This window comes from Chenopodium album, chromosome 7 (genome assembly GCF_948465745.1).
Source record: "Chenopodium album chromosome 7, dcCheAlbu1.1, whole genome shotgun sequence".
Taxonomy (NCBI): domain Eukaryota; kingdom Viridiplantae; phylum Streptophyta; class Magnoliopsida; order Caryophyllales; family Amaranthaceae; genus Chenopodium; species Chenopodium album.
In genome coordinates, this window is record NC_137840.1 from 36,220,180 (window position 1) to 36,244,018 (window position 23,839).

General features: G+C 34.0%; 2 protein-coding genes and 1 long non-coding RNA gene across 6 annotated transcripts; 2 read left to right on the forward strand and 1 right to left on the reverse strand.

The window, feature by feature from the left end:
• Positions 1 to 1,048: 1,048 nt before the first annotated feature.
• On the reverse strand, positions 1,049 to 7,006 carry LOC145641046 (uncharacterized). 2 transcript variants are annotated; one of them, XM_081692241.1, is made up of 6 exons: positions 6,606 to 7,006; positions 3,409 to 3,773; positions 3,138 to 3,330; positions 2,858 to 3,039; positions 1,562 to 1,815; positions 1,049 to 1,315 (listed from the first exon to the last, which is right to left on the reverse strand). In XM_081692241.1, exons 2-5 carry the CDS (start codon positions 3,763 to 3,765, stop codon positions 1,813 to 1,815), a joined length of 735 nt encoding a protein of 244 aa, XP_081548367.1. In that variant the 5' UTR covers positions 3,766 to 3,773; positions 6,606 to 7,006; the 3' UTR covers positions 1,049 to 1,315; positions 1,562 to 1,812. The 2 variants fall into 2 exon arrangements, with proteins under 2 accessions (XP_081548367.1, XP_081548366.1); XM_081692240.1 differs by having other exon boundaries at positions 1,562 to 1,834.
• A 2,201-nt stretch (positions 7,007 to 9,207) lies between these two features.
• Positions 9,208 to 13,910, forward strand: LOC145641047 (uncharacterized). 3 transcript variants are annotated; one of them, XR_014115119.1, is made up of 6 exons: positions 9,208 to 9,393; positions 9,742 to 9,903; positions 10,457 to 10,637; positions 12,549 to 12,788; positions 13,357 to 13,419; positions 13,631 to 13,910. It is a non-coding gene; the product is annotated as an uncharacterized LOC145641047 (long non-coding RNA). The 3 variants fall into 3 exon arrangements; XR_014115121.1 differs by lacking the exon at positions 13,357 to 13,419 and having other exon boundaries at positions 9,209 to 9,393; XR_014115120.1 differs by lacking the exons at positions 9,208 to 9,393; positions 9,742 to 9,903 and adding an exon at positions 10,264 to 10,340.
• A 3,167-nt stretch (positions 13,911 to 17,077) lies between these two features.
• LOC145640165 (uncharacterized) lies at positions 17,078 to 17,542 on the forward strand. Its single transcript, XM_081691469.1, has one exon. The coding sequence runs from the start codon at positions 17,078 to 17,080 to the stop codon at positions 17,540 to 17,542; it is 465 nt and encodes a 154-aa protein (XP_081547595.1).
• Positions 17,543 to 23,839: the final 6,297 nt, after the last annotated feature.

A 23,839-nucleotide genomic window follows, 5' to 3' on the forward strand; every position in this document is an offset into this window, starting at 1 on the left:
GAAATTTTTACAGTTAATTGATTTCTGTTTATTTTTATTTTGTCTTGCATTTTTATTTAATTGCCAAAAGTGTATAGTTATCCACGTTTTTGCAATTAGGGGAAAATTGTTATGGGTAAAAATCTGCAAGGGTTAGTCAACGACAGTCAATGAAGGTCAATGACGAAGATCTCTCCTTGACGAAGCTGCAAGCTCGACGATGCATTGTCAGCATCGACGGAAGACCAAGTCAAGTAACGGCCCCCTATTCTTTAGAAAGAGGATAAGCAAGGATTTGGTCCAACCTCTGCCAAATCAGTCTGTGGGAATTCAAAACAGAAGAAGAATATTTTCAGCAACTAGCATCCGAATATTATGGGAAAAATCTTATCTCCTTGCAACGGCTAGGTTCAACCTAGCAAACTGTCTATATAAAGGGCAGGGCAACGATGAGTATAGCACACTCATCCAACGATACACATCCTATACCAAATCTTGTAAACTGATATCATTTTTGCATAGTGAAAGTTTGGTAGATCACTACAACAAAATTAAGTAAAGGGAATGGTGAAAAACCATTGCCTAATATAAAAAAAGTGTTGCCTTGTAGCTAAGGCAACACATATGAGATGTAGTTTATGCCCCCGTTGTCTATTCCTAAGGCAACACATTTTTATTCAAAGGCAACAATTTTAAAAGCCAAGGTAAAATAATACCTAAGGAAACACTTTTTCAAAGGCAACAAATGAAAAATGTTGCCACCTAAGGAGACAATTTAAAACTATCACCTTATGTCATAATATGCAACAACCTATTCAATTGTTATATTTGCTAGTAACAATACAAAAGTGTTGCCAAACGTATTAAAGACAACGTTTTAAAAACTGTTATACATAAATAAATACTAAAATGAATCTACTATTTTTTCTATTGTAATTAAGTAATCATATATATTATAATATGATTCATTGTATTCTTGTTGTGAAGTTTCCTATAGTAGAAAAATCTTTAACATTAACATCTTCAACAATAAAATATGATGTAAACATTTAACTTAATAATTCCAAAGTAGTAAATTAGTAAAAATAAAAACAAACAATAATTTCAACATGTTTTCAATACCAATACATCTTATCAATAATTTGTTTTGGAGTATATTGCAGGCTCTAGTTTTAGTCTAGCTAATAATTTAAATAAAAACATATTTGTCCAAACGATAAATAACAACGGATAACTTAAAGTAAATTCAAATTGATCAATGATGTCGCATTCTTCTTCTTACATGTTGCCTTCGTCATCTTCTTCTTGTTCACTTTCCATATTTACTATTGAGTCCCTATTAAAAAAATAGAATAAATACATTTCAATTGTACCAACGTAAATGCATAACTAATGACATAATGTTACAAAAAATGTATAAAATACAAGTTAGAAAGGCTTGGATAATTTCGTTTGTTAGACGAATAATTAAACTTCATATTATCTCTCAAATGCACCACAAAAAGTGGAAAAAAAACACGCAAACCTTAGTCAATATCTACCTCCACTACTTTGTGTAGCATAGAAATCAAAAGGTTTGTACCTTGGATGTAGAAGCTAAAGAATGAAGTTGAAGCATTTCAGTTGAATTATCATCCCTCTCGGATTGACTATCAAAAAATAAAGAGCCAAACATGCTTAGATCAAAAGACATTTGAGGATTTCGTTGTTGAAGTTGAGAAAAGAAGGAGCGAAGACCATTTGCCATCTCCCTTTTATCTTGTTGTCTTTTATCCTCATATTATATTTGCATAGCTTCAACCTCCTTAGCATGCTTCTTTTCAACTTCCTTCATTACTGCAACAATACAATGTTTCTGCAACAATGAAAAAGTATGGTATACCAAAGTTCAACATGATAATAGACCTAACAATCATCAGTAACAAAGGTTACAATATTAAGTATTATTCTTATAAAACTTTAGACTTTATTTAAGGCTATTACAATGTTCCGACTACTTCAGAGAAAACTTAATTAGATTAAAATTAATGTAATAAGACAATTAGAAAACACAGTAGTTGATAATTAAATTCCCCTAACACTGATAATACTATGGAGTGGTTGAATCATTAAATAATATCAATATATCATAGACATTGTTCTTTCTAAAAACAAGCACAGATAGGCAAAGGTATGATCTCGTTTAAAGTTCTTCGCCTGGCTTAATATGCTTTAAATTTTCTTACTCTAATTTTGTATGAATCTAATATTTTTTAGATTTATCTCCTAACATATATAAGGTTTAGGGAGCTTAAACGTGTATGCTCAGAAGGGTATAATAAGTGATTAATGTATATGCAAATAGGTTTAGGACACGTATGAAATCAGATTGGTAGACATGGAAATCTATACAAGATTTCATGAGTTGTAGCATGATTAAATAATTTTTTATATTTTAACTTTGAGCAAATATGCCTTAACTACTATACTTCTTTCCTCTTTCATCTCTAGCACGTAGAAAGCCACATATGCACCTTTTTTCCATAGTAAAAGCCAGGCAGCCACCAGGCACCACCCACCCACCCGCCAGAAGGCAGCAGGCAGCCACCAAAGGCAACATGCAGTCATCCACCAGCAGCAGCAGGCAGTTAGCCATCCACAATAGCAGGCTGGCAGCCACCTTGTAGCTTGTAGACATTAAAATAGTTTCATTTCTAGCTTAATTGAGGTATTTATATGCTTTAGAAGCTCTTGCCAACTCTCTATTCTTTCTTTCTTGAGGTGCTCTTGTTAAGAGCCAGCCTTATATGTCATGCAAAATATGGTAACAATAACCAAATAGGACAATTTAAGCAATAATAAAACAATTTTATCATATTTATGTAGTTTAATAACTCACCGAGACATAATCCCAGAGTTCTTCTTTTTTCTTGTTCCTTAGTATGATCCGACTCTTGACATTCAATGGTAGAATATTTGTTTGTCCATGGTCATTTAATATAATTTCTAAGCGTTCTTCTTCGTTGCATCCATGAACATCGTAATACATAGTGGATCCTCTTCTAGGTTTATCCTTTTCACCTAACCCGAATTCAGACAAGAAATTCAAAAGTTAAAAAAAATGACTGATCATGCATGCATTTAAATAATTTAAAATACAAACACGAAAGAGAGCTTGCCATTTTCTTTATCATTCTCGATTTGATTTAAGTGTTCGACTTTTGATCCTAGTGATTCAACAGGTTGCTGCGATGTATGATTAGGAGTAGATGAGCCACCATCTGAAGAAGCCAAATGAACTTTTTGTCGACGCTTCTGAAATGCCAAAGCTACTGTCACTGCTTTTCGAGTCAGAGCCTTCATTTTGCGAATCTACAAATGTAACCAATATTAACAAGTGTAAAGAGAAAACATGCTAATTAATAAATTGTATAGCATAGAAACAACCACCTTCCATGGAATAGTCTTGGACTTGAGATTAGTTTTAGAATGTGGAAGAAGTAACTCTTCGTTAGAGGAATCAAGCTCATGCTCCATATCAGAATCTTGCTTAGGACTATAAAGCCCATCTTTGGCAGAATCCTTATTCATGTTATGGTTACTAAAATTGCTTCTACTATTTTGTACCGTCGCCATCAGTGACATGGCCTTTTCCTTCAAACCTAATTCTTTCATTTTTGACATATTTTCTTTAATCCTTTTCATTCTAAGCCTCTCATATTTTGTAATTCCTGGTTCATGAGTTTCAAGATGTTGATCACCAAAACCTCCTATACCTCCAAGCTTAGTGGTTGTTTTCTTTGTCATACTTGGAGCTATTAAAATGTGAAAATAAATCAAATGAAACAGAACAAAAAAAAAACCATGTATAAGCTGTCATAAAAGCAAGTTTGTACAAAATGAAAAGTAATAACAAAGGGATAACTATATATATTCTAGTTAATAATAGTCATAAATTAAATTAAAACTATAATGTGCTACAAACCAGGAACAGTTGTTGATCCAAACAACTTAAAAGGTCATAAAACGAAAGGTTAGGACAAGGTAATTAAGCTAAGTAAAACACATGGTCTATTTACCAGAATTGTATGTACTGGTATGCTACACAAAAAATTACTGAAAATGTAGTAGGAAAAAAGGGGCTATCATATTCACACAAACTAGGTTTTGTTCGGTTTAATTTAAATGGCATCATAATCGTACGTGGAAAATTCAGTTCGTTTAGGTTTTGTTTAGAAAGAGTCTAGATCATATCCATAAGCATATCTTTTGTCAACCAATTTGTGTAATTATAAAAATCAATACAAATCATTCAATTTCAGGTTAGTGACAAACAGATCAAACTAAGGTTTCCTCACAATTTGGCTACTACATTCAAGTTTAACACAGGTTCTATTCAGAAATTTTGAAGCAAATACATACTCTGCAATACAATACAGGTCAAATATATGAAGTCATATATAGGACAAGTACACAAGTCATATAGATGTTGATTTAGCATTCTCATAAGCAATCTAGCAAACAGTCACTTTCAAGATTTAGAAATATAAGTGAAGCAAAAAGAAGAAAAGAAACTCAGAACTTACCTATATAGTGGGGCTAATAGCACTAGATCCACTATTGACTAACAAAACACAATCAATGAATAAAAGGAAAAAAAAAAAGAGTAGTATGTAATGTGTCTTGGTCAGCTAGGTAGTTTACAATAGACAGCTTAATGCTCTACATAATCATATAGTATGGAATTTGGAGGTGCTGGTAAAATATATTTGGGGTGCTCCACAACCAAAAAACAAGATAGGTGTTATATATATGGATTGGGTTACTTTGAATCATTGAAGAATTAATGCTAGAACTTGATTGAGTGATGTAGTATGGGTAATGAAAGAAGAATGATGTAATAGACCCAATATCCAAACCACAGTTACAGGTTTACACCAACAGGAATCAGATAAAGAGAAGGCCCAAGAGGGGGAGCACAAACAGCAGCTAGCAGGGCATCAAAGCACAATAGGACAAATGAAATTAATTCTCCACTCAAGGAAGGAGATGAGCTAGGTGAAATTGGAGTTGCAGAGCTGATTCTCTAATAAAATAGTGACAAAATCCTATAGTTTTAGGTTTATTTGTAAGATTGAGTATATTTATAGTGATTAAAGTAGTAATTATGTTTGCATTGTAGGGAATTTTGTAAAAGAGATTGTTGTTGTCAAGTTATCCCTTGTTACCACAGTTAATAAAAAAAGACTCAAGCTTTATTTTTTTCTTACATTGTACAAATTTGGTCTTAAAATATCAGTCTATACCAAATGACACACATGTACTCCATCAAAAAAATATTTTAATGCTTCACAAGCAGATTTTAGTAACATAGACCTTGAATTCCCTCACATAGTTCAATCATTTAATAAAAGGGATGAGTTGTGACCTCAAGCTATAATTAACACATCTCAACCATACCCTTGTTTTTTTTGAAAGGTCAGCATAAAGGGACATCATAAAGGGACGATTCTTTCATAAAGTACTTTACTAGTCCCAAGCAGTTTAGCATAAAGTTGAATACATTAGAACTTCTTTTGTTCCAAACTCTCCATAGAATTTTCACTCTAAATTCAATTATCTGGGTTTTTTTAATATCAAATCTAATTTACTGATATATATCTGATATTTTGATATCATCTTATAATTTCTTGGAGTAAATTGAACATAGTGGGGAAGTAACACTACTCAGTAGATTTTTGTTAGTATCATCCTGTAACTTATTGGATAAGATTGAAGATATAAGGGAGAGTAGAGGAAGAAACAAAGACAAGTCCGAGAAGTAAACCTAACTAGAAAATTCAGAATTTGGTTTTCTTCCTAGTTTATGAAAATTTATAATTTTATTTATTAAATACCAAAATATTCATCAAAATTCAAAATAATATGATTAATAGGATGATTTCTGGAAATTTGGTATCATCCCATTTACTAATTACAAATCGCCTACCATTCAGCACTCCCTAACTCCTATTTTATCACACTCATAGCTTTTCCCTCTTTCTGCATAAGGATTATAGAAAGTAGTTTGTATTTCACAATAATTTAACACAAAAATAAATCAAGCACGTAAGCTGCATTGGCCTTAAAATAGTATTATGCACATATACAAGTATCTTCCTTGGAAACATTTAAAAATCATATGTTTAATCAAGTTCAAAGCATACTATCAAAAAACCTGTACATGATATGACTGGACAAGTTCAACTTGATCACTACTTATAAGCTAATTTCACCTCCATTGTCACTACCAACTCAAAGCAATTGACAAATCATATAATATGTATAAAACTGATTGAAACCCAAATCCAAAAACTTTCCAGAAAAACCACCAAAATTGTTTTTATCATCAACCAATTGCAGTCATATCTATAGGCACTCCTTACCAAAAGCATAATAACCACAAGCAACAACCAGAAATTAGAAAATTCCCAGTAATTCAATAAATCATAAAGCTAACCCATAAATAAAACCATAAAAAAAAATACGAAGGCTTAGAATTAAGACAACCCAGAAGATATTACATCTTAAAATCAAATCCAACATCAAATTAACCAGTTATAAAGATTAAATTCACTTGAGAAATAAAAGGGGCAATGGTGACTTACAAATGAAATTCAGAAAACAACGGCGACTTTTGCCGGCATCAAACCCCGCCAACCAGCCAATTATAAAAGCAAAGGAAGCAGTGTGGGTAGAGACCAAACCAACTAACTAATTACGAAATCAACAGATACTCTATACACTTAATTAACTTTCACCTGAGTAGAAAGGAAGGAGATGAGTAACCGATTGAGGGATATGATGATTTTAAGGTGATTAGTGTGTCTTATAGTGAGATCAACAACTGAAAAGTGGAGTAAATGTTGATTAATAGTGGAAATTTTTTGGAGCCAAAAATAATTCACCATTTCGCGGGTTTTGGAGATGAATCAGGCGTTGTGGAGTGAGGAGTTGAGGATGATGGTCTTTTTTTATTTAGTATTATTATTGAAAATAATATGGAGAAGTTTCTGGGCTCTGGCGTTGAGGAGTTGATTATTATTATTATTATTATTATTATTATTATTATTATTATTATTATTTATTGGAAATAAATGTGGAGTAATTGGGTGAGATTAATAAGGTCAATGAAACAAAGATCTAATGTGATTCGATGAATGAATTGAAATAGCTAAAAGTGGATTGCGATTTGCTATTTGGTGGTAGTCTATTATTGGGATAAAAAAATTAATTTCATTAAATAAATTATTGTATACATTTTTTTTTTGTAAGAACTCGGGTGTATAATAAATATTGTATAATAAAGTTACTCTTTATAAATAGGTAAAAATTAATGGTTAGTTACTAAAAGTAACTATAATATCATTATAAAACTTATTTCATTGACTATTTACATTAAAATCTTACCAGGTTTAAAGTTATTTAAGAAAATTAAAAGCCCTCCTAAATTGGCCAAAAGTTAATTAGTACCCTAAAAGTATTCAATGTAAATATTGATTGTAAGCCGGATCTACATAAAAGTTTTTGTTTTTTATATCGAATTGAATTGTATTGAAGTTTATAGAAAGAATAAAATTTTGGGATTAGATTAGATTGAAGGGTTTGGAACCAAGTAAACAGACCATACACTGAGTTGTTTATCTTTCTAAAAGTTAAAACCCTAAAAATAAAGTCTTGTTTTGTAATAATATTTAACAAAGTTTTTATACAAATGTAATATTGAATCAAAATCAACAAAACATGTAATCAAAGAGACCCAAAGTCAATTGTGGCAAAATAGACACACCTAACCCCGTTTTGAACCTAATACTTTAATTTGACATGCACCAATACGAAGTTGATAACTTAAACCAAACCTGGCATGGACCCAATAGTTATTGCCCCGGCTCAAAATTGATTTGAACCAAGCCGAGGTAGGTTAAAAGGTAACCTTGACTATTACGAAAATCTATAAATTTATACAATTGAGAAAGTCAAATTATTGTATAAAAAGAAACATAGTGAGTTTTACCGTTAAGTTTTATACAAATGAGAAAGTCAAATTGTTTTATCATGTTAATAAGCTTTATATTAATGTGAAAGTCAAATTAATTTATTATATTAATAAGTCTAATGCCGATTTGACCAAATTTGAACTCAACTGATTCTAGTTTGACAGGCATGAACTCCACCCGATTCAACATTGACCAATACATGTTATCCAAACTAATTTAAGCCTATTTAATGTTGAATTAGCTCGTTATGTAATTGACACGACCTAATCTAATCCAAACAAATTAGGTGGAATAAAGTGGTAACTTTGACTCATTTATACTCGAATCTATGACCTTTTAGGCCCTGTCCTTCAGAGCTGCTTTGCTCTGCACTACTCTACTCTGCTCTACCCTGCTGTGCTCTCCTAAAACCTGCTCTACTCTCTGTTCCGCAGTGTGTGGAAGCCTAGCCCTAGTTATATAGGAACTTATATATAAAGATATGGTTAGATATCTAAGTTGGTAAATATATTATTTTAAGATCAGTTTTTCCTAAATTTTGGAAGAAAATATTTGTCCATATTCTCTATCATTGTTTTAATTTTTTTTTTTAAATTTAAATAAACTAAGGACACACCAGTAAATGACACGTGTTATTGCTAGTGTGTCTTTTAGTATATATTTATTAATTTATTGATGATTGATTGATTAAACTTGAAGTCAAACGAAGCAAATTAATAATTTTAGAAACTAAATATTGAATAATATAATTTGATATTCAATAATGATTGGAAAAATATATATTTAAATATATAATACAAGTGAATTAAATGTAACAAATGTATGCTCATTTATAATATACATATAATGACTCGGGGCATTGCCCGGACTAAAAATTAAGTATGGGGTATAATATCGTTTTGACACACCATAGATTATAAGTTAACCATTTTTTTTTTGGTGTACTATCCGGTTTACCCTTTGGGCTAAGGGCCTGTTCACATTTACTTAATTTCATTTCAGCTCCAATTAGTTTAGTTCAGCTCCAATCAGTTCAGTTTAGTTCCGCTTCTTATTTCCTTCTCTCATAAAATATTCATTTCAGTTTAGTTCAGCTCCAATCAGTTCAGTTAATTCAGCTCAGTTCAGTAAATATAAACAGGCTCTAATTCAGATTCGGATCAATTATGGGTGATTAGGTTACAGTCCCCTCCCAAGTCCCAACGCTCACCTATTCCTAATTGATCAACCTGCAGAATAACATCAAATTTGATTTAGATTTTGATTTCGAATAAAAATCAACTTATAATTTGTTGGTGTAGATTGAAGATAGTGGAGAATTAAAAATAGAAAGTTTGGTGCCGTTTCTGGGTGCAACCTTAAGATAGCAGTGGGTAGATCGAGGAAGAAACAAAGACAAGTAAGTCCGGCAATTCAACTAAACTTGCTAATTCCGTTCGTTAATTTGGTATTTCGTTAACTTGAAATCTTGAATTTCTGGAATAACTTGTATTGGGTTTGCAAATTTTATACGGAGTATATTGTAGTAGCATATTCAATTGTTGGCTTTTGAAACTAATTTAATATGAGTTAAAATTGTGTTTTTGTGATAATACATGAATATTTCTTATCTTTTATAAGAATCAGGTTATGGATTTTCCTAATTTCAGAATTACTGTTTTGATTCTTAGTATGTCCTAGTTTAATTGTATTGAAACATGAGATTATTTTGTGAAAAATTAGATAATTAAGATTATGGTGTGTACAGGCAGCAACTAGCACGTAGGAGCCACCAGCAGGCGGCATCTGGCCGCCAGCCACAGGATGCAGCTAGCCGCCACCAGCAGGAACTCGCCAGCTGCAGCTAGCTGCTGGCAGCCGACAGTCGCCAGCCACAGGCAGTCACAAGCTTCACGCAGCAGCAACTCGGGTAAAAATATGCTGAATTCTTTCAGCTACTTTGTAAAATTTATGTCATGCTTAATCAAGCATTCTAGCTTAAGCAATTTTGGTTTTGTTTGATTGCAAAAGTATTTGTTAAATTGGACTTTTGAGTAAGAATTAGTTGAGAAAATTTTACTTTGGGTGAACTCATGTTGGTAACTAAAATTAAACAATTGTAAGTATTAGTATTCTCACAGACATATGGTATATATACCAATTAGACACAAATATTATAAGATCGTTGGGATTTTGTGAGTTTATTGATATTTTTACAAGGTCCATGTCAGATTTTGGAATTATAACATTTGACAATTAGATTTTGGGCCGAATATTGACATACATATATTTTTGTTTTTGTAATAAGCATTTCCATGTTATTTGGGTTAATGTGGAGAGGATATAAAGGCAAATGCAGCTGTGTAGGTAAAATACTGTTCTTCACTCCACCTTCCTAGTTTCATATAGAAACAAAAAAGAAAAGGAAAATGGAGTATGAATTGCCTCTTTATGCTTTTAGTCTTATTTACTTGTTTTTGCAGGAACACTGACTTGCTGATCATGCTTACCTAGCTCTTTATGGGGAAGGAAAATCACATCCTAGAGTTGCTCCCTATGCTCGCTTTTACATTTGTTAACCTCACCTCGGGCTCCCTGTATATTGTGCTCCCCTATAAGAGTTCTTTGCTGGGTACTCACTACCATCATCAAAGTTTTTTATAGGTAAATTTCTTCTTCTATACAAAGGTATTCCATTTTTTTCATCGTCCTGGGAGTTAAAATGATCTTGGATAGGATGGTATACATACAACTTAATGGCAAAACCTTAAAGAATAATTACAGACTTGCACTGTTAGTCCTGTTATGAAGCTCACAATACTCTATTATGACCAAGACTATGTTTGTCTGAACCATAAATTATATTACGACTCTTAAATAGATGAAGAGAGAGGATAAGACTGAGGTTGGCTTCGTTTTGCAGCAATTGGGGGCAAGGGATGTGAGGTCCTTTATTGATTTCGTTACATTTCTTGCTCATTACAGTTATGTACAGTTACAACTTACGAGGTCAGTCTAAAATTTTAGTACTAGTATTTTTTTTCAAAACAACCCCAAAGGGAGAGACTAATTCATTAAATCAACTGAAGCAAGTTCAATTACACGAGACGGAAAGGCATCACACCACAAACGGTGACCAACCTCCCATGGTTGAAGGTGGGCCAATTCATGTGCAATTTTGTTCCCTCCTCTTCTCACAAAAGACTAGCAAACACTAGAAAAACTAGAACAAAAATCCTAAATACTCGTATCATCTATGACTAAGATGAAAGAACTAGAGTCGCAAGACTTGTTCTTATAAAACTTATACTTGCATACAATCACTTTCTAGCACCAAGTGATCAACCCCTGCATCCTTCGTCATCTGCAAACCAAACAACACTGCTTGGCCTCAGCTATCGACGTCTCCCACTTATCATAGGACTGAGAAACTCCACACGCACGCACATTCCCTTCTGAATTTGGATTTGATAAATAAGATAATGATGATAGTTTTGGGTGTGATTGTTTTCAGCTTGATGCTACATCGTTTGTTCAAGGGAATTATTATTTCTTTTATTGTTGTTATTGTGAAAGTGAGATTGGTAAGTTTCTAGAGTATTTGGTTTGAAGGAACCAATCTATTTCCAGTAATGTCGTAGTATCCCCCTTGGAAATTATCAAGGGGAAGCTAGATAGATTTTTCCTGTGAGAATAGATAGATTTACAATGATAAAGTGGTGTGAGACCATGATTAAACTATACATAGTTAGTAGTGAATCAGATCCTGATCATTTGTCAAAAGTACGCACTGAGAGGAAAGCTAGGGGGATTGGCCTTCCAAATAGCAATAAAAAAATACAATAGTCAAGTAGGATTCTAGCTACGTGATTCCGAATTAGATTATGATAATCCATCAGATGCTCACAATGACAGAGACGCTAGCATAGTCAACTTTTTAAAAAACAATAAACCAGAAGAATACAGTATTCGAGAAAGATTCAAACTAGCTACTTGATTCTGAATCAGACTGTGAACACATTGACAGAGAATCTAGTGGGTTGATTTTTCCAAACACGATAAACAGAAAGAATCCTAAACCATGGAAGTCACAGCAAATCCCTTGGCAAAAATGTATATTTGCAGCCTCACATTTCACAACAGCAGGATTTGTGGAAAGATTTTTGTACTAGTGATAAGTCTATTGTACAGACTCCGGCTTTTGATGAATTCTATACTGAATATTTTTAATTTGTAAAATCAACAAAACCAGCCCCAGGGTTCTCGCAAGCTGTGCTCAAGTGACCAGGAAATAAGCGTGAACAACCCAAAATATATTCCAAGACCAAAATTCAGGATCTGTTGTTCCTCCATCTCACCATAACTTTTACCATAATGATTTGAGGATCCAGAGATTAATCCGTAGTCGTTTACCTTACTTTTTCCCATTGACTACTACTGATGTAGGGTCGAAATCACATAATGCGGAATCTATAGATTACATGTACTATGCTTTTCTTTGTTAATTTGTGTATTTTAAACACTAAAGAAATTTTTAAGATCTGGAGTCTGATGATTCCTTGCTGTTTGGATCAGGAGTCAATTTGGTCAGGATGGTGGTAAACGGCAAACTAGCAGACAAGTCACTTTAGAGAAAAGCTCCAGAAAGGGAAGAAAGAAATCTAAGAACTCGGTTTTAGAAGGAACATCACTTGAAAGTGGATACTGGATTAACCCTAAACAGACAGCCAACACTCCCAAAGATGCTGGCAAGAGAAGGGTTCATGCTGATGGCCAATTTGCTGGTCGTTGGATTTTAGCGTAAAATGGAAAAGGGTAAGGATGTAATTAGCCAGAAATGTGCTTGCTTAATCACAGTTGACTGTTTGATAAAGCAATTAGCATTTTATTGATGATTTCAGTTGTTTGACTACTTTAAGTTGCTGCATATGTTTTCTTACTGGATGAAATCATTAGTGTTAATTGAAGGTAGATATATTTTGATAGGAAAGAAAAAGTGTATTTATGTTACACTGATTTTTCTGAATATAGCTAAGCTATCATGTGTAGCTGAAAGAAAACCTGCTTGAAACTCCATTTCTTACAACATGTGGAGCATCCTTGTTTTACTTGATCACTTCCAAAGTTCCAAATTCTAATTTTTTGTGCTACATCTGGTTCACACAATTGAAGATTAAGGAATAGAATTACCATCAACAGTTATATTTGCTTCCTATTTGGCTATTTCCCAATGGTGATGTTTTTTTTTTGGCAGTTATTTTCATTTGTGTTATTAGCTTGTGTGTGTTGTATAATTGTGTCTATTAATAGCAATTGGATCAATATGAACATTATCAATGTCACTGCAATCACCTCTTTATTATGTTGTGTTAATCTTTTTTAGGTGTATATCACTAAAAAAGAACAAGAACTGACATGTCAAATTGCCTACAGACATTATAGAAAGGTATCTATAACCAAATTGTTCTGATATGTCACTCTGCTCATGTTACTAAACATTTTAAGCTTTGCGGTCATATATCTTAGTACCATGAAAATTCTCCCTTCTTTATTTCCCGCTAGAATTCAGTGAAAGTGCATGAAACACCACAACATTGTCGGTCATTTCTATTTGCACTTTAGGGAAGATGACCAATGCTTGATTTTGTTCTTGACAGGAAAGTGGAAATAGTTATAAGAAGTCTAAAAAGAAGGGTGCTATGAAGAAAAAGTGAAAGTTTCAAGCTGTTGTGCTAGCAATGTAGAATACTAGAATTAGTCTTCTTTGTGATCTTTTTTTTTTTTTTTAAAAAAAAGGATAGACATGCTCTTGAGTATTTGATGTACTAAATACTGTCATTTTAGTCAGTATGCTAGTGAATAAGATAAAAAAATTACTCATATGTTGCAGTTTTGTATAATACTACAAGTTCTATTTTTTGTTGGTCAAAGTGTTAATTCATTTCTGAAAGCTACAAACATCTTTATAGTCTAGAATGATTCTACTTCACTGCTATGTTAATTCAAGTTACTGTGTGAAATTCTGAAGTCAAATACTCTCAATAAACTTGACTCATCATACCTTATAGTATTTGCACTTTTCCCATAAGACTCCAATCAATTACATAAGGCAATGGAAACACATGAAACAATCATTGTCTTTTATATCTTGAAACAACGATTTTAAAATTGTTGCATAGGAAACAATTTTTTGTTGTATTTTTGGACAACATTTGAAATAAATGTTGCCTTATTTTAAGAAAAAGGGCTACATTTTACATATTGTTGTCTTACATTGTCTAAAGCAACACTTTTTAAACCGTTGCATTGTAGTGTAGTATACATTGTTTACGATCAAGGCAACAAACATGTTTTGTTGCCTTTTATAGTAAAAGGCAACATTTGTAAAATTGTTGCAATTTTGTGTGTTGCCTATTCTCATTTTTTTTGTAGTGGATCCTCATTCTACCCGCGGTTTTTACCTTCATTGGGTTTTCCACGTCACCAATTCCTCATGTCATTTATTCTCTTTTTACTCTTGTCTTACTTTTGATTTTGCTTAGTTGATCCATAGCCTAGATTTTGATACTCAATCCCACTTAGCAAAAATTAGCATAAACAGGCGGTACCGCTGAAAGCAAATAAGTGAGGTCGTATTTTTTTACACCTATCGTGAATAGTTGAGATTATTTTCAGCCAATTTTCCTTAAATTTATTTATTTTTTTAAAAGAACTACCACAAAGTTGTAAAAAGTTTATGTAGGACTACCACTATAATATTTCTAACTAGAATATTCGGCATGTAGGTTCAACTTTTTACCTTAACCTCATAAATTCACCATCTAAATTGACTAAATTACCCTTCATAAAGGTAAAAAGGGATAAAAAGTGAGACCTAAATGCCAGAGATTCTAGCCAAAATTGTTAGTTCCTTTTACAGCTATTTACAACTTTGGTAGTTCCTTTTAAAAACAATTTAATAGTTAGTTGTTTTCAAAACACGTGCTTTAATTGGTAGTTGTAGACAAAATTTCCTTAATTGAAAACAAAATCATAAACGTACACAAAAATTATTAAAGTTGAATATAAAGAAAACTTCATTGATAAAGCTTTGATGGTAGACTAAAAAATTAATGATACTTAACCTTATTTATAATTATAATTGTGTGGTGTATTCATATAAGAGTAATATTCTATTGTTAATTGAATACTCATATTAATTAGGCAAAATTGACCTCAACATTTTGAACTATGGCTTTGGTGCATCCATCACCCTGTACTTTGCTTTGTTGTCAAAATAACACAAACTAATGATTTGGGTGCAAAGCGCATCTTTAGTGAGTTTTTCGGCCACCATTCTCGTGGGAGCCGGGGAATTTTTTTTATTTGCGTGCTGAAAATTATTCCGTAATGGATTTGGGGGGTCATTTATAATAAATATTATATTGTGATATTTTATAATACATGTGAAAAGGAAGGAATACGGAGTAATAAGATTTTTAGTATTCGTAGTAGTAAAGCTTAATCTTATTCTCAATTAGGTAACATTTTTTATATACTTTCCTACTACACTTTTATGTTTTAATTTAAATTATTATGGTTGTGCATCACCCCTTCCCAAAATATAAGGTAAAACGTAACAAACTTCTTTCAATAACCGAAAAAAAATAGTAACAAACTTCAGCTCGTCTTGTGTGCGGCCGACTAAACATTGTGTGACCACTTAAACTAACCCCTATAACATTGATAAAGTAACCCCTGTAATACCAATCAAGTAACCCTTATAACACTGACCGAGTAACTCTATAATAATAATGAAGTAACCCCTTTAACACCGATCAAGTAACCCCCATTACACTAGCAAAGTAACCCCTAATCCCCTATAGTGGTTGGCCACACATTGTGGCCAGTTACATATAAGACTTTGTGAACAAACTTTTAAGCGGAAATTTTTTTTAGGAAAATTTGAATTTTGGTACCTCAAAAATGGGGGTAATTGAATTTTGGTACCCATCTAAAATTTTATTTTAAATTAGTACCTCAAAAATGACTAAAATATAGGTATCAGTACCTCCATTATCATTCTGTCAACTTTGCCGTTAGTGGGTCCCAGTATAACGGCTAGTTTGTTAACTCCCTCCTTTTAAAGAACAATTTTGTTCATTATTTTCCTATTTTGCTGCTGGTTAAATTGAAGAATCAAAACACTAAAATTCTGGGAGACAAATTGAATTACACTTAGGGTTGTTGTGAATTGCTGAATTGCGAAGGTTGTGCGAAGATTGTAGAAGAATTTTGTGAAGGTCTGGTTGGCGAAAAAAAGAGGTCAGTTTAGACAAATTTTGTATATAATTGCTATATTTGTAGTTGATTTGAGTAGAATTTTGATGTATTTGTGGTTCATATGTTATTGACATTGTAGTTTGTACTACCAATTGTGTGATTAATTGAATAATGTTCTTGTAATTTGTTTATTGATGATGTAGAAAAGTTAGGGTTCTTAAATTGGATTAATTTTGGGAACTGTTGTTTTATTGAAATTAATGTTGCATGTTTGTATTATTTCTGAAATTGGGGTTTTTTGTTGCATATTTTTTTCAATTTTATTTGCATAATGGCTGAGAATAGGGTGGTTTTCAGATATAAGTTCTTGAGTGTAATTATTGACATTGAAGTAGAAATAGGTAAAGACAACTTGATGGAAAAATGCCTAGAGTGGGAAAATCGTTTGCGTGAAATGGATGATCCAGTAGAAGGATCTATAGATATCTTGTTTTCCAAATTCCAGTACATTTATAAAGGGAAATATAGGGATTTAGAAGATGATGGTGATGTGTTCAAAATGGTTAGGAGGCTACCTAATAAGGACATCTACACCATTCATGTGGGCACCACTAATGATCCTGGGTTCTTGGCAGATTGTATGTGGGAGTTTAGGCAGAAACAAAATGGGAATTGGCCACCCCGGCTATCCTTATAATGGTGGTCAGCCACTAGTTTGACAAGGTTTGTGTGAGCTTGGTGTGGCTAAGTGGTATTGTTGTTGTAGTTTATTTTGTCTAATGCCTCTTTATTTGGTTAGACATCTACACCATTTATTTGGTTTGCTATTTGCAAGAGTAAAAATGTCCTGGAATACTGAATCTCCCTCTAAACTGAAGAAGTGTAACTGTGGATTGCCACTAGCAATTCTGACATCTTGGACAAGGGACAATCCTGGGCGCAAGTTCAAGGCTTGCAAATTTTGGGATCCAAACACTAAGACAAGGGGATGCAAATGTTTTGAATGGGTTGCTTCAGATCAAACTGATTGGCAAAGGGAGGTGATCAACCAACTGCTACTTGACAAGAAGTTGATGAAGTCTGAGATGAATTCTTTGCAAAGGGAGGTTGATGATCTTGTTGGGCAAAGGAGGTGTTTGCTTAATGAAGTTGACACATTGAAGACTAAATGCAAGGCCTTGTCTGGTGATAGGAAGAAGATGACAGGCAGAAATGGGAATGGTGACAGGGTTCAATTGACTATAGTGGTTGCACTTTGTGTATTTCTTATGGTTTTAGGAGTTAGTGTAGTCATTAAACTTGTTTAGGGGAGTTTGAGGAATTCCAGGATATTATGTCTAAGTAATGTACTTAATTTTAGTTGTTGTTGGTTTGTAGTGAACTTGCTAACAATTATTTAGATTTATGTATGAATACCATTTCAAAAATTATTGCCCTTGAAATATATGTGCTTCATTTGTCTACTAAAATAGAGTAATATGATATATACATATACATGTCTAAGTACATGTGACTTAGTACAAAAACTGACTACTAAATATATAAGTTCATCAAATTGAATACATATTGGAAATTGTCAGAGGAACAGGTTCAACGAAGTTCAAACTTAGCACTAATTTTTTTTCTTGCTTTGCCTGGTTGCCGTTGTTTTTTTTGCTGTTGTTGTGGTTGATGCTTGGCTACAGAGGTATGGTTCAGCTCCTGCAGATTGCCTTGACCTTGTATTAGGTCCTTGAGAAGATGCTGCTGCTCCTTGAGATGTTGTTGCTCTTCCTGCAGCTCCCTTATTGGATGCTTCTGCACTACAAGAAAATAACCTTTTCGTAGCTATTATTTTAACCTTTAGTATCAATTGTAATTGCAACAATAAGCTTTCCCAACGAATGGTCATTTGATACAATATCCCCCGTTGCCATAGCCTTTAGTAGTGGTTTTCAATATCACTGGGGTTGGCCTCAATAATCGATACGAAAAACTACATCCAATCATGGTGATTATTGTAGCGATTACGATCGCTATAAATGTTTAACTCATTTTCTTCAAAAAAAAAACTTGTGTATGATCTTTACAAGATTCGAACTTGAAACCTCAAACTCTTATATTAAATTTTTCACCAATAGGCTATGACATATTTTATGTATTCTTTGTCAAACAATATTTATATATCTAGTGTTGAAAAGGCTTTTCATATCGATTTTTAGGATTTAGTAGCGATTGTAAATTATACGATTTCTCAAAATTATATAAATAAGTAAAAATAATTTGGATATGTATTATTATGTTTTCCGTATCGATTTTATATGGGAAAACCATGGCGATTGAAAAAATGATACAACATCCTTAATTATTTCACAAACATGCCTGCATACTATAGCGAATGTACAATCGCTACGAAATAATCGCTACGAAAAGAGATTTTTCTTGTAGTGCTGCTCCTTGATATGCTGGTGCTGCAACAGCTTTTGAGGATGCTTTTGCTGCAGCAGTTGCAGCTTTCTTCTTAGCCTCCTCTTGTGGGAACTTCTTATTTGCAATGTTGTTAGGTCCTGCTGAAGCTTCAGGAGTTGTCTGCAAATATGGAGGGATGTACACCAATTAAAACATAGCAAAAAAGGCAAACTCACATGAAAATGGGAAAAAATTCAGAAATTACCTTGTGTAAAGCCCTTGCTGCTTTGATTCTCCTTTGTTCTACTACCCATGGTGTGTTTACAGCAGTTTTTCCCTTTGTGTTAGGAAGGGAAGAAGACTGTTTCACTTCTGCAGGCATATTGGAGCAAGTTTTGGCATAGTGTCCAAATTGAGCACATTTTTGGCACCTCTTCTTCCTTTTTTGTGAACTACCCTCTGCTGCATATGGTACAACCTCTCCCCTTTCCTTCTTTCTCTTTTTGAACTCAGGTCTGCCAGGCATGACTCTCACAGGTGGTGGCAGTGGCTCCCTTAGCTGAATCCTTTCCCAGTGCTTGGGACTTGGCATAGGCTGTACAGGCAAGTGATATGCCTCTAAATATCTCTCCCTTGTGTAATAGTGGTCCACATATTCTTCTGGATCACTTCTCTTGTCTAATATACAAGCAAACCCATGCACACAAGGGAGGCCAGTTAATTACCAGTGGTAGCATGTGCATGTTCTACTTTGAAGGTCAACTGTGACTTGGTCTGCATTTAGGTTGACCTCATAAGTGCCATCCCTTGAAACCTGCACTATGCAGTGCCTAGCCACCCTCTCCATTCTCTCAAACAACTTACTCACATAAGACATCACTTTTCCTTCAATTTTTTTCACACCCTCCCACTTGTCATTGTGCCTTTTCATTGCATACCTCCTTAACCATTCCATTTGGGTTAGGATAGGTTTATCCCTAGCTTCTCTAATGCAAGCATTGAAGGTTTCACACATATTGTTCAAAAGCATATTAGATTTGCAATTAGTTGAAAAGGAATGCCTAGACCAATGTTGGGCAGGGATGTTGTCTAGATATTCATAGGCATCCTCACTAAGGAATCTTATGGATTCCATTGCAATTTCAAAATCATCCTACAATAAGTGAAGAGCAATACACATAAGGGTCCTAAAATACCACTCTAAATTGAGCACACAAACTCAGCAAAAAAATAAGCTAAAAAATAAGCACATTATGACCATAACTGAGCACTGCCAGAACATAGCCTAGAGTAGCTCACAGGCCTCACACTAACAGAAGCTTGACAAAAAGGCCCTAAAATACCACTCTAAATTGAGCACATAAACTAAGCAAAAAAATGAGAAAAAATGAGCATAATACACTGAGCATAATACAAAATGAGCACATGACCACATAAACAGACCATATAAACCGAGCATTCAAATTGAGCTAACAAACTGAGCATACAAACTAAGCATAATACAAAAAAAATGAGCTAACAAACTGAGCATACACAAACAAGGAAGAGCACATACACTGACCATATAAATTGAATTTAAAATGAGCACATACACTGAGCATATTAACTGAGCATACAAAATGAGCATAATACAACATTCTAATATAAAGGAAATGACCAGAATACAAACTTAGACCACAAAGTTACCATTCATAATACAAATTGAGCACATAATTGAGCACATAAATGCTTACATACTGTCACTTGGTAATAATTCACAACTTTGTACATAAGTGCATGCTAATAAACAAACAAGGAAGAGTATCATAAGTGCAGTTCATACTCAAGTTGTGGCTCTAGCAGCATTCCAAAACAACTCTTTGAATGTGGACCCTGTGAACTGCAATTTGAAATTGGCCCATATATGCCTCACACAAAACCTCTTTTCAGCAAAGGGCACCACCTCCTCAAATGCTTCAAGGAGCCCCTTAACACACAAAATTGACAAGTAATTGTCAGTTACAAATAAAACATATTCAAATCAAAATCAATAACACAAAATAAAACTGAAATGATAGATGCTGTTCTAACCTTCTGTCTATCTGACATGTAAATGAAGCCACCTCCCATTGCCAAATCATCTAGACTTTGCTTCAAGCACTCCAAGAACCAACACCAAGTTTCTTTGTTCTCAACCTCTACAGTAGCCCATGCAAAGGGATAGATGTTGTTGTTCCCATCCTTTCCCACTGCTACCAAAATCTGACCAGGGTAAGAGCCCTTCAAATGGCATCCATCCACCCCTATTAAAGGCCTACAGCCTTTCAAGAAGCCCCTTACCAATGGGGAAAGGCACACAAACATCTTCAAGAACAGTGGTGGCTCTGGCCTATCCAATTGATCAACCACCACATTCACTACAGTCCCTGGGTTATATTTCTGCACTGCCTTCCCATAATCCCATACTCTGGCATACTGTTTAGAAGCAGACCCATAAATCATGAATTTTTCCCTAGCCCTAGCTAACCATGCCTTGTAGTATCCAATATTAATGCCCAAGTCACTTAAAACCCTATCCCTAAAGCTGTTTATCTTCCAGCTAGGGTTGCTTCTCCACTCTTCAACATATTTCTCAGCTAAGTACTCTGCAGTAACATTTGCATTCATGTTGCTCCTCATACAATTATGTTCCAACTTTAGATCCTGAATTTGCCAAGCACTACTCTTGAACAAAGGCCTTGCAATTACCTTATACTTGCATCTCCTCACTTCCTCACTGCACTGACAAATAGGCAGCTTACTCCTTTTTTAATCCCATTGACAACCACATCTCTTCCTACAGAAAGTGGTTAACTTCTCTTTGTTGTTGTGTAGGAAATAGAACTCATATCTATTTTCAATGGCATGAGTTCTTAGGGCTTTCCTAAGCACCAAAATGCTAGTGAACTTCTGATTCTTCACCAACACAACAGGTTTCTTGAAATTTGTATCCTCTCTAAACCAAGGACTGTCATCTATCTCCTCATCAGAACCATGCTCACTTCTCAACTCATCATCATCAATTTCTTCTTCCTTAAGTTGTACATCAGCCTGCCCTAGATCTTTAACAAGTTGATCCAACTTATGCTTACTCCCCTGTCCTGAAAACCCAGGCTGCACCAATGCCAAACTCCTTTCCACATCACTTAGAATGTTACCAGTAGCCTCATCCAACCCCTCATCTTCAGAATCACCCTATTCCTCCTCTCCTGGATTCCAATCTATATCTATATCACTAAGATCCTCACTTGAAGAACCAGAATCACTCTCCTCATCATCAATGAACAGCTTTTTTTGTGCCTTACCCCCTCCTTTCCCCTCTGATTTAGCTCTCCTGTTTCCTAACCCAATAACTTCAGTCAGCTTCCCTTTCCCTTTATCAATTCCCACCCTCAATTCACTTCCTGAGTAAAACATAGGACTCCTCCTAACTAATGGCTCACTAACTGTAGTATCACTTTCTTTTACTAGGTTGGACTGTTGCCACCTAGGGCTCCTACTCAACACTAAAGAAGTACAAGTTTTTTTGGGAGTGTGTTTACCAGGGCACTTTTCTTGAACTTGGGGTTTGGTTCCTTTTTCAGTAAGTGTAGATTAAGGTGGGCTGACTTTAGGGGGATTTTCAATGGCTTTGGGTGGGCTTATGTTTGGATTTTGACTTGGGCTTACAATATGAGCTGAATTTGTTTGGTCAGGGGGGTTTTGCTCAGAAGCAGTAACAAACAACTCCAAGTACCCATCTTTGTGTTTTGCCTTAAGAAACCCCTTTAAAGCCTCATCATCCTCTAATCTCCTTTTCCCATTCATCCATGTTTGTCCCTTCTCTTTGTACCACAGGACATAAATGTGAGGGACTTCCCACCCCTTTTCCCTAAACCCTTCAGCACATAACCATCTCAAGTACAACACAAATTATAAATGACAAAGGCACATTCAACCTCCAATAAACAAAACCAGCCTCATATACTTGATACTCACTCCCCTTTCCTTTTCTTTTCTTAAACACAAAACCCCCAAAAAGTCTTATCTTAATGTCAACAGTGTTATCAAACTCATCCATTTGAGTAATCTACAAATTAAGGAATAAAGCATGTAATTAACCATTTATCTATATCACTAACAACAATTTCATCAACTGTAACAACTGTAACAACTGTAATATGCTTTATGTCACACCCTAAACCAATTCATTACACTAAAGCACACAATACAGTAACTTCAACAACACAAATACCCTAACACATGCATCTGTAACAATGAATTTTAAATCTATTTCAATTTAATTGATAATTTAATCGAAACACATTAATCTAGGGTTTACTTAATTTTTTTCCAAAAATGCCCACAAATTTCAACAAAATTGCACAACAAACCATTAATGGACAGTAAAAAAAGTCGAGGGAATCATACCTGGTCGTTGTCAGAAGAATCTCCTACTTCTGTCAATGGGGATGGCGACTCCAAGCTTCAGCCTTTCTCATTTGCTTGCTGATGTGTGGTTCGAGTCAAAAGAAGAACACAAGCTTTAGTCAATTGAAGAGGTACAATGAAAAAAAAGGCAAAAAAATTTACAGCCTTGCAATTGACAGGGGAGAGAGAAAGTAATTGTGGTTGAATTTGAACAATGGAGTAATTGCATATGGTTGAGAGCTTTGATTATGGATGAACAGGGCAAATAGAGAGAGAGAGAGTATAATGGAGGGAATTCAATTAGAATCAAAGAGAGAGAAAGAATAAAGGGAGGGAAGTTTGGTAGCTGGGACCCACTAACGACAAAGTTGACAGAATGCTAACGGAGGTACTGATACATATATTTTAGTCATTTTTGAGGTACTAATTTAAAATAAAATTTTAAATGAGTACCAAAATTCAATTACCTCCATTTTTGAGGTACAAAAATTCAAATTTTCCTTTTTTATTAATAATCCCATGTGTACAATAGGGATAATTATGAGGATTACTTTAAGAGCAAGTTTAGCCCCAAGACTTGGATGCGACATCATTTTTTGTGGTTTCTATTGAAAATGATGTTATCAAATTCTTGTTAAGACTCACTAAAACTTACACAAATTTATCACTTTAACCCTAAGACTTAAATATTTGACATATTATATGTAGAAAAGTGTTAAAAAAAAAGGATAATAAAAATAAAAATAAAGTGGGTGAAGTGGGTCTCAATCTCAAGTCTTAGGTTTTCA

Coding starts and splice junctions, on each gene's coding strand:
- LOC145640165 (XM_081691469.1), top strand. CDS start 17,078: ATGTCCTGGAATACTGAATCTCCCTCTAAACTGAAGAAGTGTAACTGT.
- LOC145641046 (XM_081692240.1), bottom strand. CDS start 3,765: ATGACAAAGAAAACAACCACTAAGCTTGGAGGTATAGGAGGTTTTGGT. Junction 3,331..3,408: donor CCAAGACTATTCCATGGAAG/GTGGTTGTTTCT, acceptor TTACATTTGTAG/ATTCGCAAAATGAAGGCTCT. Junction 1,835..2,857: donor AACTCTGGGATTATGTCTCG/GTGAGTTATTAA, acceptor TCATTGTTGCAG/AAACATTGTATTGTTGCAGT.